General features: G+C 35.8%; 1 protein-coding gene across 2 annotated transcripts in view; it reads left to right on the top strand.

Moving 5' to 3' along the window:
* The window catches only part of SKAP2 (src kinase associated phosphoprotein 2), a 170253-nt gene that overhangs the window by 90853 nt on the left and 65163 nt on the right, over nt 1–14237 (top strand). For both annotated transcript variants that reach the window (XM_025873066.2, XM_025873067.2), the window contains exons 5-6: nt 5228–5305; nt 6347–6430. In XM_025873066.2, the coding sequence (XP_025728851.1) occupies nt 5228–5305; nt 6347–6430 (162 nt within the window). The remainder of the gene's footprint in view (nt 1–5227; nt 5306–6346; nt 6431–14237) is intronic.

Genomic DNA, 14237 nt, shown 5'->3' with positions numbered 1-14237 from the left:
CTCAGCTGGCCATTGCTGGCTTTGAAGATGGAAGGGGGACAATAGCCAGTGAAATAGGTCAGACATTGGGAGCTGGAAAGGCAAGGAAATAGATTCTTCCTTAGAGCCTCCAGGAGGAACACAGCCCTGCTGACATCTTGATTTTGGCCCAGGGAGATGCTTTTTGGACTTCTGACTTCTAGAACTATGAGATAATAAATTTGCTTTGTTTTAAGCCACTAAAACAAACCAAACCAAACCAAAAAACAAAAACAATATAGGCAGACACAGAGAAGTTACTCTATATAGGAGATAAAATTTGATTTAAAATCTTTTTGTGAAATATGGAATGCCTGGCTGGCTCAGTCCCTCGAGCATGAGACGCTTGATCTAGTTTGAGCCCCATCTTGGGTGTAGAGATTACTTAAAAAATAAAAAATAAAAAAACAATCGTATGAAATAGTTACCATCTCTATTTAAAAGAAATAAAATCTTTTATTTAATGATATATTATTAAAAACAGCCTTTACCAAAATATAAAAGCATTAAGGGTGCCCATATAAATACTATATGAAATAGTAGTCTTGTTGCCAAGTGAAATGTCTCATATTGAACCTTATTTTTAAATGACTGATTCAACATATTGTTATGCTTTCATCCTTATAAATAGTTGAGGGAGTCTTGCAAGGGTTTCCACAAATCAGTAACTCTGGAAGTTTTAGATAAAACATTTTTTAATTCCATTAGAAATAATTTTTTAAAACAATTTTAATATATTATAAAAATGTGGTACGTCATGGTCTAAAAAATTAGTCCAAAGAATCAAAAATCTTAAAGAGCTTTTCTTTCCATCTAATTTTATGAGCTAGGAACAGTACTCCTATATTAAAAATTTATCTAAAAAAGCAGTCTTCAGACATGTATTTAGGTAGTTCAAATTTTGATTTGTAATCCAAAGTAAAAGAAGCACCTTTTTTTTTAATGTAAGTAACATTTTTTATTAAGACTTTCTGTAAAAATTATTTTAGAACTTAATCAGCTAAATTTAAAATTCAATACATATTCAATTTTACCCAATCCAGATAATTAAAAGAAGCACTTTTTAAGTGAATGGTAAGGATAGTATAACTCTATGGATAATATAATCCACATACTTTAAAAAAATTTTTTTTATTGTTATGTTAATCACCATACATTACATCATTAGTTTTTGATGTAGTGTTCCATGATTCATTGTTTGTGCATAACACCCAGTGCTCCATGCAGAATATGCCCTCTTTAATACCCATCACCAGGCTAACCCATCCCCCCACACCCCTCCCCTCTAGAACCCTCAGTTTGTTTTTCAGAATCCATCGTCTCTCATGGTTCATCTCTCCCTCCGATTTCCCCCGCTTCATTCTTCCCCTCCTTCTATCTTCTTTTTTTTTTTCTTAACATATATTGCATTATTTGTTTCAGAGGTACAGATCTGTGATTCAACAGTCTTGCACAATTCACAGCACTCGCCATAGCACATACCCTCCCCAATGTCTATCACCCAGCCACCCCATCCCTCCCACCCCCTACCACTCCAGCAACCCTCAGTTTGTTTCCTGAGATTAAGAATTCCTCATATCATTGAGGTCATATGATACATGTCTTTCTCTGATTGAGTTATTTCACTCAGCATAACACCCTCCAGTTCCATCCACGTTGTTGCAAATGGCAAGCTCTCATTCCTTTTGATGGCTGCATACTATTCCATTGTGTATATATGCCACATCTTCTTTATCCATTCATCTGTCGATGGACATCTTGGCTCTTTCCACAGTTTGGCTATTGTGGACATTGCTGCTATAAACAGCGGGGTGCACGTACCCCTTTGGATCCCTACTTTTGTATCTTTGTAATCCACATACTTTTGTTCTATGGCATTTTGACTATTATTTTAGTGGATATTGATGAACATACTTGATTTCAGATTTTTCTTAATTCTGATTCTTAATTATTCCCTTAATTATTCTATGATTGCCATTTGAATTTTACATATTTTGGTAGATTTCCAAGATAATTAGTAGAAGCCACAATTATATATATACATATATGGTTTTTTTATATGTATATGTTTTTTGATATAAAATAGAAGCTTTTGATTGGACTCAAGAACCTTAGGTATCTTTTGGGTCATATTCATGAAGCATTTCCTGCATGAATATAGCTGTTGTCTTCTTTGGTTTCAGATAGACCTTTTGAAGACATGGTGGAACTCTCATGAGGCTATTGGAATTTCCATTTCAAGAAGTAGAGTTAATAAAGGCAAACTCGAATTACCCTAATGGTTATTCAGTTTTTGCTTGGTGGCTTTCATAGTGACTTGCCATTTTGCAAAGGGACAGAGAGACCAACAGATGGTAAACCTGTGAATTGCAACTTCTGCTTTTGCCCCCAGTGTCATCACATGAGTCACTGTATCAGTCTTTAAAGCCTTGTCCCCAAGGCTTCATTGCCCTGGGAATTCTGTGGTCCTCCTAATAGGAAGCTGACCATTTTTGTGTCTAAGCATGATATGAGCCTATTTTTTTTTAAAAAAAGGAAATGTCATATTAGCCTTAGAGATCACTAGTACTAGCAAATCATTGGTCAGTACTTTCTGAAAAGAGTAATAATGGGAAGTGAGAAAATAAGCTCTGTGAAAGGAGTATGCTAAGCTAACATCATTAGCAATCTTTTAGTTACTGTAGTGATTAGTTTCTTAAAGGTTATTGTTGTTTGATATATCCATTGAATACATAATAATTTTTGCCAGTAAAAAAAAACAAAAAAGATTTGAAATTCCAAATTTTCCATGTGGAGGGGAGAATTATTAGGATATGGAAAATATTTAATTTATATATTTCTTTCACAGATCTTCCAGGCCAAGATTCTAGCTAGGAATCAACCTTTGAAAGGACAGAAAACAATTCTTTGCTAGATCTAAAGGGAGTTATCAGTTGCTCTACCAAAAATATGTTGTGTACAGATTCCATATTTGATATCTTTGAAAACTGAATCCGTCTTAGATCTTGGCCATTTGTTACTGAAAGTACAGGAGAAACAGGAATGTGGCTATGTTTCATGGAATCCTAGGATTGAGAGGGCCTTAGAAATGAAGTTTTTCATGTTTTAGAAGAGGAAACTGATACCCAAAGAGGCTTAGTGACCTAAGGAAAGTCACAGATTTGCAGTGCTGGGATGTCATCACAGACCTCTGTAACCTATACCATGCATCTTAAAGTCAGTAGCAGTGTAAAACTCATTGTCTAGGTATCTGTTATAGCACAAAACCATTTTATTTAATATTTATATCCCAGTTAAGTTTAGGTTTCTCTGCCTTGCTAGAACACAGTCTTTTTGTTTTGTTTTGTTTTGTTTTAGTTTCCAGGTATACTAGTGAATTTTTGTGCTTAAAATTTTTTAGAATAAGGAAAAAAAAAGTGTCTGCAACTCTGTGTGTTTGTATCTATTATATATTCTCTAGAAACAGAGAAAATGACATCTAACTTTGTTTGTGCAAATGTTAAGTAAAATGTAATTAAATTGTACTTGTGGAATAATGAGTTCTGAGCCAGTAATAGCTCTGGGAACTGAAGCTCATTTATAGACTGTTTCCTAAAGCTAAGTACTCAATGTACCCTTTAGGCAGCCAGAAATGTCTACAAGATACTGGACATCATCTGGAAAGACACAGGAAACAAAACAAAAAGCATTTCCTACCTTTATACAGAATTATAATGCATGGAATACTGACATATGTACAAAATATTAAATACAAAATATTGTAATAAAATATTTTATGTAAAAAATGTTTACCTTTGTATGGATCAAGTTTATTCTGAAAAAAGACACATGGATACATTTGCTGAACAACTAGTCAAATGTTTATATTAGCTCTCCCTAAAATTTTTATATACATTTCGAAATCAGTGCACTATTTAAAATATATTTTAATGATATTGTTTTGTTTATTGGGTAAGATTGGTCTACCATGGAACTGAAATTGGTGCTTTAATTCTAAAGTTTATTAAGGAAAAATATCTGTGATTTTATAATTACTGTGATTCCTATAATATTATTAAAAAGAAACTTACTTGGTAATTCTGTGATGAATTTGTATATAGTAAACTTATCAAAACACTTCTAAAAAATTATAAACTATATTGACGCTATTTCCATTGGGTATATTCCATAAAAATTTTCATTAGGTTGGTTGTTTTCACTTGTTAGAGTTCCAGTAAAATGCTGAGATAACTGTATTATAGTTCTAATGACATTTGTAAAAATATTGAACACTGGGAAATTAATGAATAATCTATTATTCATGACCATAAATATATGATTTCTAATTGGCTTGACTTTTGCCTTAATCTTTCAATTTTTTGTAGGTATCTAATATTTGTTTATGATAGATCTATTAGCTTTTTAAAAAAAATATTTATTTCTTTGAGAGAGAGAGAGAGCGCTTGCACAAGTAGGGGAAAGGCCGGGGGAGAGGGACAAGCAGATTCTGCACTGAGCACAGAGCCCAACACTGGGCTCAATCGCAGGACCTCAATATCATGACCTGAGCCGAAATCAAGAGTTGGGCACTTAACTGACTGAGCCACCCAGGCATCCCTCTATTAGATTGTTTTACTTAATTTTGGACTCTGAAATGTCCTAGAAAAACCTAAAGCATTCAGTTGAACGTCTAGAAGATTTCTCTGTATTTGCTGTGTACCCATAGAAACAAATTTTAGCATTTGATTTTTTGGGGAAAAAATCATTTTATGTTTTACTTGGAAGGAATAGAGATATGCAGGCTAAGAGTCAACAAGCATTAAAATACTTTAAGAGTTAATGTAAGTGGAAAGAAGCTTATGTGATTTATTTGAAATTCCTAACTTCTCTTTCAGGGATTTATAGCATTTATTGATAATAGTTTCCTGATCCTTTCCCTGGAGAATGTAGATCGTAAAGTATTGCCCTGTAGAGATAGATCATCTAGTTACATAATATTACTGTGTTTGGGGATTATAATATATTAAGATGTAGGAATTCAGAACACTTTTTTTCTCTTGAGATTTCCAGGAGAGAGACAAGTTTATGGAATGGATCTGAAACAAAGCTAATAGACTTGAATTTAATTAATTTGGGTAACTGCAAGTACACTGAACCTAATGAGATCTGGTATTTGGTTTTTCTAAGATGGATTGCTCACTACTTTTTTTTCCTCCTCTACTTCACACAGGAAACCAGTTTCCTCCAATTGCAGCACAGGACCTTCCTTTTGTTTTAAAGGCTGGCTACCTTGAAAAACGCAGAAAAGGTAAACTGTAAGATTCTAATGAAAAATCTAAAACTGGCTTTACCCTTACGTAAAACATGTGTGCAGTATACATGTGGAGCCAGTATTCTCTTTAGGGGATTGAAGAGTTTTAAAACTGTAGGAAAATCTGATAACATTATCCCAACCACAAAATATAGTTTTTAGCTCTAAATAATTTTTGATAACGAAACATTTGGTCAGGTTTTTAGTTGCCAATCTTGGTTATTTGTAAATGATTCAGGAGCTGTTTCCTGCCTCTTAGAGGAAGGCTGCGGGCCATGACAGTATTCTCAAGGATGGGATTTCTCACCCTTCTCCCACCCAGCTGAGCAGCAGGTTATCCTGCACCTGACCTGGCGCACACCATGTCTGCTGTGGTTCAGATCAAGCCTGCCATATTGTCTGCCATTTTTGTTATCCATTCAGTGTTCCTCTCCGTTGGCTATGATAATCAGGAGTTGACCATATGGTCTCACTCTTTCAGCACCAATATATAATGGAAATTAAATATGGAGGTGGTGTTATTATATGGGAAACAGAAAGCAGAAAGTATCTTCATTACCATTTTGCTTTTCTCACAGGTAGTCCCTTTGGGCCTTTCTATTTATATTCCATTTGCTTTCCTTGGTTTTCTTAGCTGAATTTTAAAGCTGAAAGAGATAATAGAAGTAATCTAGGTCAACTCCTCGTGTCCCCCCAACCTCCCCGCCTTTTTATAACAGATAAGAAAATGAGACCCTGATGAATCTGTTGTCTCAAAACTATGTTGTCCCATGCCCTTTGGACAGTCCTGTCAGGAAACTGTGTTAGCCGCAAGTGTAGCGGTCCTGTCTCCTGATCACTTTATTCCTTTGAGCTTTGTTTTTGTTTGTCTCTTGGAGAAGAAGATACAAGTTAATTAGTCATAGAATTTTAGAGCTAACAGAAATCTTAGAAATCATGTCAACAAACGTTTCCTTTATAATAAGGAAATGGCATTACATTTATGCTGTATGTGTAATGTGTATTATCTAAACTGTTCCTTTTCCCCCTTTATTGTAGATCACAGCTTCCTGGGATTTGAATGGCAGAAACGCTGGTGTGCTCTTAGTAAAACAGTATTCTATTATTATGGAAGTGATAAAGGTAGTATTGGTATTAAGTCATATCAACTTCTGTTGGAGGGTTTTAGGGGCCATTTTATACCCCCATTTTAGTAACAAAGTAAACTGAAGACAATGGGAGAAAGAGTAACTGAGAATTTTAATAATTATAGTCTGAGACTAATTTATAATTCTATTTTACTCTTTGCCAAATGCTCCAAATTCCAGAATGCCTTCAAAGTTAACACAATTGTGTTTTATTGAATTACGAAAGAGATGAAAATCTCTGTGGCTTTTCATTTTAGGAAATATTTATCATCCAGGTTATTGTAGAATTTCTAGAAAAGTTAAGATCATTAGGGCTGTGAGAGTTCAGAAGGGAGGAAAAGGAATTTTATTCTTTCAAATATTTTTAAAAGAAAACTTTAGATAAAATGAAATCTGTGTGACACCTTGCTCAGCTTCTTTCACAGATTTAAGTAACAACAGCAAACACCTCTATAGAGATTCCTGTTCTAAGCACTTTGGTGACATTAACTGGTCTAATTACAACTCTGTGAGGGAGGTACTGTTATTAGCTCTATTTATTTTACTGTTTGGAAAACTGAGGACAGAGAGGTTAAGTAACTTGGTCAAGGTCACAGGCCTGGTAAGTGGCAGATGTGGGATTTGAGCCTAGGCATAATGGTGGAGTCCATGCTCTAACCATTAATTTGGAAACAATAAGGTACATTTTGCAACTTTACCTGCTAATTAATACATCTCTTACAGCCCACATAATTTTAAGCTCAGTATTTGAACAGATAAAGCCATAAAATATTGAAATTTAAAGAATGTAAGCTTTCTTAGTTTTGCTTTTTTCTAGGAAAAGCAGGTCAGAAGTTGAATATCATAAAGTAAAGGTAATATAGAAATAGCATTCATTTCCAGAAAGGACACTTAAGGAGAAAAAAGACATAGAAGTCCAATATCACTGAATATCAGCTTTCCCGTGGAATTGTTTACTTATCAGCGTTGTTTGGAAATTTATGTTTCATTTGCTATCACTTGCAGTTTTTAGGCTTTTTCCTTATTATAAAACTATGTAGATATGATTATTGTACACATTTCAGATAAATTTGAATCATGTAGGTGATGCTAGAAGTTGGGCTCACCTTTTGGCTAATGGAGTTAACAAATTAAGAATTAAGTGGCTAGTTTGCAGTCTGTCACTAACTTACAATATGTTCAAATGTAATAATGGCATCAGTGAAGTGTAAACTAGGAACAACTGTCATCAGGCAGCCTTCTTTCTTCTGCTAAGGGTAGGTAGGTGATTTTGTCAGAATATTTAAGCCTGAGTTTGGTTATGATTACCATAGGTCATAAGCATACATTATTATGACAAATATAATTTGGCACACCATTGTGAATTGAGAGCACGATCTTACTTTTCCACAAAGAAATATCCTCTATTTCATAAGACTAGGGGAGGCAGGTTTCACATATTTGTGACTCTGGTTCAGTTAGGTTTCTCATTTCTAATTTCTTTAAGCCTCAGTGAATACTGTTTGTTTCATCTACTCCTAGTCCTCACTGATATATACCAACTGTTAGGTCAAAGATTAGCAAGAGTTTTCCCAAAACCTAAGGGATGTTTATAGTTATTTCAAATAAGTATATTTATTTCAGTAAATAAATTCTAGTTATTTTGTGGGGTTATTAGTTAAATTCCTATTTCTGTTCTTACTTGATGAGAACTTATGGTAAGAATGTTCTTTGTAATTTGTATTTTAATTATTTTGTGGTACATTTAACCACTTGTACCACCACCACTTCTTAAAAGTTACTATTCTAGTGTTCTTTTTTTATGTAGATATTTGAGGATCTGGCGTATATTTCCATAAAACTTTTCCCTGTTACTCTGAAGTCTCCCTTGAGAGTTTAGGTTTGTTTTTAGTGGTTCTTCTTTTGGCTGCTTCCTTTAGAATTTTTGGCCAGTTCTTCTTTTGGGGACTCAGAAAAAAAATCTGTCTTTGGACACTTTTTAATTGCTTGTTTGGCATGATCCTAATTTCCTTCCTTTGTATCCTTTTCTTTCTAGGAAAATGTATGTGTCACACGAAACTTTTACTTTCTTTTGTGAAACCAGATAGCTGATTTGTACAGCCTGGTTTACAACATATATATATGAACCATTTGGCTAAACTTTAGAGCTATTTAGATATATGAGAACTGTAATCCTCCAACTAAGTAGGATTTAGATAAATGGATTATAGAGGCACAGTAGGAGTTGATACCATTTACTCTAGGTTAAACTGTTCTTTGTTACTGTTTGACAGATGCATAGTTCACATTTTATAACTTACTATATGTGCCAAAAAACGTTTTGACCCATCAGGATAGTAATGGCTTAGGAAGAATAGTTCCAGCCTCTAGGGTAAATAATGCACTTACCTTTGTACCCATAAATAATATTTGTATTTATTATTCATGGTCATTTGTAGTCCTTAAGTAATATATATGTATATCTTTTATCACTTTATGAAATCACATCCATCCTTTTATCTCTTTCTTCTTCCTTCGATTGTCACAAATTCTAGTCATCAAACTTCTTAGATTTTAGCTATTCAGGGTGCCATCAAGGCAGTCATTCATTCACTCACTCATTTATTCATTTTTTTGTTGAATAAATATTTATTGGATACTTGGTAGATACTCGGCACTGGGGATTCAGAGATAATCCTGCCTTAGAGATACTCACAGTCGGGGAGAGGAAGAGGAAGTCCTGGGACTCGAGGAGGGGCCTGAGTAGGTAAACTGCTCATTTCAATGCAGTACAGTAAGTGATTTAAATATATCTTTGGCTAACAAGGGAGGGATGGCTAACTGCCTAGGGGACTTAGGGAATACTTCCTCATGGAGAGGACTCTTCATTGGGCCTTAGAGAATGAGTAGGAGTTTGTGATAGTGTATGTGCTGCCAAAGTGAGCACAAGTAGGAGTTTGTGATAAAGAAGGATAAAATGGGCATTCCGGGCAGGGGAACAGTAGAGATTCTGAGCTGTAAAAGGCCTCGGATGATGCCAGAGTTGGAATCAAGTTAGAGCACAGAGTGAGTGAGGGAAGGGAGCCCACAGGTTTAAAGAAGTGGGTTTGAATCAGACTGACAAGAGTCTTATGAGAATAAGGGCCTTGCTGAGTATTTTATCTTAAACATGACCTTTAAGCATAGGGCTCTATGACCAGATTTGGGTTTTAGGAAGTAATCGTGATAGGATTGAGGAGGATGAATTGGAATGAATAGAGACTGGATCAACAGGATCATTTAGGAGGACACTAAACTAGGCTCGGCCGGGAAGGTCCTCACAGGGCTACTGAGAGTCATATTAAGGATTTTGTATTTTTTGTTTGTATTTTTTCTATTTAACTTCTATATGATCTTGAATCAGGATTATGAACCTTATCTCTTCCCACTTTTAAGAGAGAAGTGGTTAGTTTGTAGTATCTCTCTTTTATTCCCACTCAGCAGGCTTTTTTGCCCCTACCTCCACTCCCCAATTAAAGAAAATTCTAGTTGCCATACAGTATGTGGCAGCTGCATGTAGCTTTGGTCTTATCAAGTCTTTTAAAATGTACATCAAAAGTTATTTATTATACCATGTAAATTGGTGCAGCCACTACAGAAAACAGTATGGAGGTTCCTCAAAAAACTAAAAGTAGAACTACCATATGATCCAGCAATCCAACTTTTGGGTGTTTATCTGCAGAAAATGAAAGCACTAACTTGAAAAGATATACTCACCACATATTCACAGCAGCATTATTTACAATAGCCAAGACATGGAAACAACCTAAGTGTCTATTGATAGATGAATGGATAAAGAAACTGTGATATATATGGTTTTGCTCATATGAGGAATATAAGAAACAGCACAGAGGATCATAGGGGAAGGGAGGGAAAAACTGAATGGGAAGAAATCAGGGAGACAAACCATGAGAGACTCTTGACTATGGGAAAGAAACTGAGGGTTGCTGGAGGGGAGGGGGGTGGGGGGATGGGGTAACTGGGTGATGGGCATTAAGGAGGGCATGTGATGTGATGAGCACTGGGTGTTAATATGCAATTGACGAATTACTGAACTCTACATCTGAAACTAATGTTATATATGTTGGCTAATTGAATTTAAATAAAAAAATAAAATAAGCTAGCATGGATGCCTGTCAAAAAAAAACGAACTGTGATGTGTGTGTGTGTATATATATATATATATGACATTTTTACATATGTATGTATATATATATATATATATGACAAGTCAGGTTGGCTTGCAATGATGACACAGTTTGATTTAAAAATATATCTCTATAGATTGAAGATATGTATAGATTGAAGGTAGACACATTTCAAGTCAAACTGTGTACTGCTATATATCTACATAAATCTATAGATGGTAGATTTTCTTTGAACACATATGTGTCAGGTATTCTTTTTTTTATTATTATGTTATGTTAGTCACCATACATTTCATCATTAGTTTTTGCTGTAGTGTTCCATGATTCATTGTTTGCGAATAACACCCGGTGCTCCATTCAGTACATGCCCTCTTTAATACCCATCAGTACATTGGCTCAGAGGAATGGGCACAGGGGACCCATAAAATGGGATGATATGTGGGAGCCAGCTCACTAGAGCAGTAGGTGAATGAGGGCTTGTGAAGGGAGGGGTCAGGTTGTTATGTGCCCCAGGCAGAAGTTTGTCCTTTCCTGTGTGTGAGAGACAGTGAATGTTTGTGAGCATGGGAGGTGAGCAGATGGAATGACAAACTTCGCTTGGATGTTGGAAAGATCATGTGGAGGGGCTCCTAGGTGGCTCAGTCAGTTGGGCATCTGCCTTTGGCTCAGGTCATGGTCCCGGCAAGCCCCGCATGAGGATCCCTGCTCAGTGGGGAGCCTGCTTCTCCCTCTGCACTGCAGATAATAAATACAATCTTAGATTTATCTAAGAAATAAATAAATAAAAAATAAAATAAAAATAAAATAAAAATATATAAATAAATAAATAAAATCTTAAAAAAAAAAAGATCATGTTGACAGTTGTCAGGAGAAGGTGAACTGGAGTCAAGGTGCGTGCTGAAGCTGAGAGTCCAGGGAGGTTGTTTAACACCTTATGTGCATGACGGAGCTGCAGTTTCTCGCACATGCTTTTAGCTCCTGTCATTTGCATAAATAGCAGGAGCTCCATTTTTTCTCTAATTATCATAGAAGGCTCCAAGAGGATCATGTGTATAGGATAGTAAGATCCTCTTTGTGTAATGTTTATCTTAACAATAGCTCTCTGTTATGTTAGTCTAACAGACCATATCATAATGATCTGATTTTCGGTTGTAAAGGAAAATAGTAGGTATAGCCAAAAAAAGGAGAAACAGGGCTTTAAATTCCCATTCTACAAAAATGCCTGTAATTTATTTATTCCCCATTCACTGCTACCTCATGCTACCTTATTTTTTTAACCAAGTTTATACCTGTGGTTGAAAATATGTACAAACACCACTTGATTTTTATGCTTGCGGTGTACTTTTATTTTAAAGGGGGGGAAAAAAAGGTTTTGGAAATACCTAAAATTTCCTGCTACCATACCATATGAGCCACACTGTTAATTCTCACTAAAGTGTTTCCCTTTGGACTCATAAATATTGCCTGTGTTTATTACTCAGAACCACTTGGGGCCCTCAAGTAACAAATATATATATATATAGCATATAGTATTTTTCACTTAAAATAGTAATAATTTGATATTTCCTCGCAGTATAACTCAAAATATCAGAAGTATATTTCAAGTGGCTGAATTAGCATTGGCATCTGTATTTCTGTGAGCTGTACAAACAAGGAAAAGTGTTCATATATCTTTACCTGAGGGCCTAAAGCAAGTTGTTAATCAGTTTGATGAAGTTTAATGGAAAGGTTTAGTATTAAGGGGCATATTTTCCTTTTTCCTACTAATAAGCATTAATACTTATGGAAATAACAAGAGTTATTCACTAAGGAGAAAGGCCTTCTTAAATATAAGAAGCAGATGTTGCCAAAAAAATTTTTTTAAAGATTTTATTTATTCATTTGAGAGAAAGAGTGAGCAAATGAGCAAGTGAGAGAGGGAGAGGGAGAAGCAGGCCTCCCGCTGAGCAGGGAGCCCTATGTGGGGCTCGATCCCAGGACCATTGGATCATGACCTGAACCCAAGGCAGACGCTTAACTGACAGAGCCACCCAGGCGCCCCTCAAGCATATTTTCTGAGAGCCAGTGAAAAAGAGAAAAAAGCAAGTGTATTTGTAAGAAAAATAGGACTGATTGGAAAAATAGGTGGCAATGGGGGGAGGGAGAGAATGTAGGGGTGGTTGAAGAAGAGAAAGGAAGAAATCAAGAATGATGCTCAGTTTTCTGGGTTGGAACCTTCAGTTAATGGAGGTGCCATTGATTGAGATGGAGGACACGAAAAAGATCACAAGCATTGTGGGAGTTGGGATAAGATGCTCTCCATTGTGGGAGTGTTATATTTATTGTGCCCATAAGACATTAAAGAAGTGAAACGTGTAGTGAGCAAATGGAGATTTGGATATAAAATCCTGAAGCTAGACTAAAAATATGGAATTATGAATCACAAGATACTGATAGAAGTTTAATCCTTAGGATTGGGCGAGGTTGCCCAGAGAAAACTATGAAGCAGGAAGAGAGGAAGATTTAGAATACAATGGATCTTTGGGGTAAATACCCAGTAGTGCAATTGCTGGGTTGTATGCTAGCTCTATTTTCAACTTTTTGAGGAACCTCCCTACTGTTTTCCAGAGTGGCTCACCAGCTTGCATTCCCACCAACAGTGTAGGAGGGTTCCCCTTTCTCCACAACCCCGCCAACATCTGTCATTTCCTGACTTGTTAATTTTAGCCATTCTGACTGGTGTGAGGTGGTATCTCATTGAGATTTTGATTTGGATTTCCCTGATGCCAAGCAATGTTGAGCACTTTTTCATGTGTCTGTTGGCCATTCGGATGTCTTCTTTGGAAAAATGTCTGTTCATGTCTTCTGCCCATTTCTTGATTGGATCATTTGTTCTTTGGATGTTGAGTTTAATAAGTTCTTTATAGATTTTGGATACTAGCCCTTTATCTGATATGTCATTTGCAAATATCTTCTCCCATTCTGTCAGTTGTCTTTTGGTTTTGTGGACTGTTTCTTTTGCGGTGCAAAAGCTTTTTATCTTGATGAAGTCCCAATAGTTCATTTCTGCCCTTGCTTCCCTTGTCTTTGGCGATGTGTCTAGGAAGAAGTTGCTGTGGCTGAGGTCGAAGAAGTTGCTGCCTGTGTTCTCCTTTAGGATTTTGATGGACTCCTGTCTCACATTTTGGTCTTTCAACCATTTGGAGTCTATTTTTGTGTGTGGTGTAAGGAAATGGTCCAGTTTCATTCTTCTGCATGTGGCTGTCCAATTTTCCCAGCACCATTTGTTGAAGAGACTTTTTTTTCCATCGGACATTCTTCCCTGCTTTGTCGAAGATTAGTTGACCATAGAGTTGAGGGTCAATTTCTGGGCTCTCTATTCTGTTTCATTGATCTATGTGTCTGTTTTTGTGCCAGTACCATACTGTCTTGATGATTACAGCTTTGTAATAAAGTTTGAAGTCTGGAATTGTGATGCTGCCAGCTTTGCTTTTCTTTTTCAACATTCCTCTGGCTATTCGGGGTCTTTTCTGGTTCCATACAAATTTTAGGATTATTTCTTCCATTTCTTTGAGAAAAGTTGATGATATTTTGATAGGGATTGCATTGAATGTGTAGATTGCTCTAGGTAGCATTGACATCTTCACAATATTTGTT

The sequence above is a fragment of the Callorhinus ursinus genome, unplaced genomic scaffold (assembly GCF_003265705.2).
Source record: "Callorhinus ursinus isolate GAN/ISIS: 27379988/994484 unplaced genomic scaffold, GSC_fseal_2.0 scaffold12, whole genome shotgun sequence".
In the NCBI taxonomy this organism is placed as follows: domain Eukaryota; kingdom Metazoa; phylum Chordata; class Mammalia; order Carnivora; family Otariidae; genus Callorhinus; species Callorhinus ursinus.
This window is presented reverse-complemented; position numbering and strand designations above follow the sequence as displayed.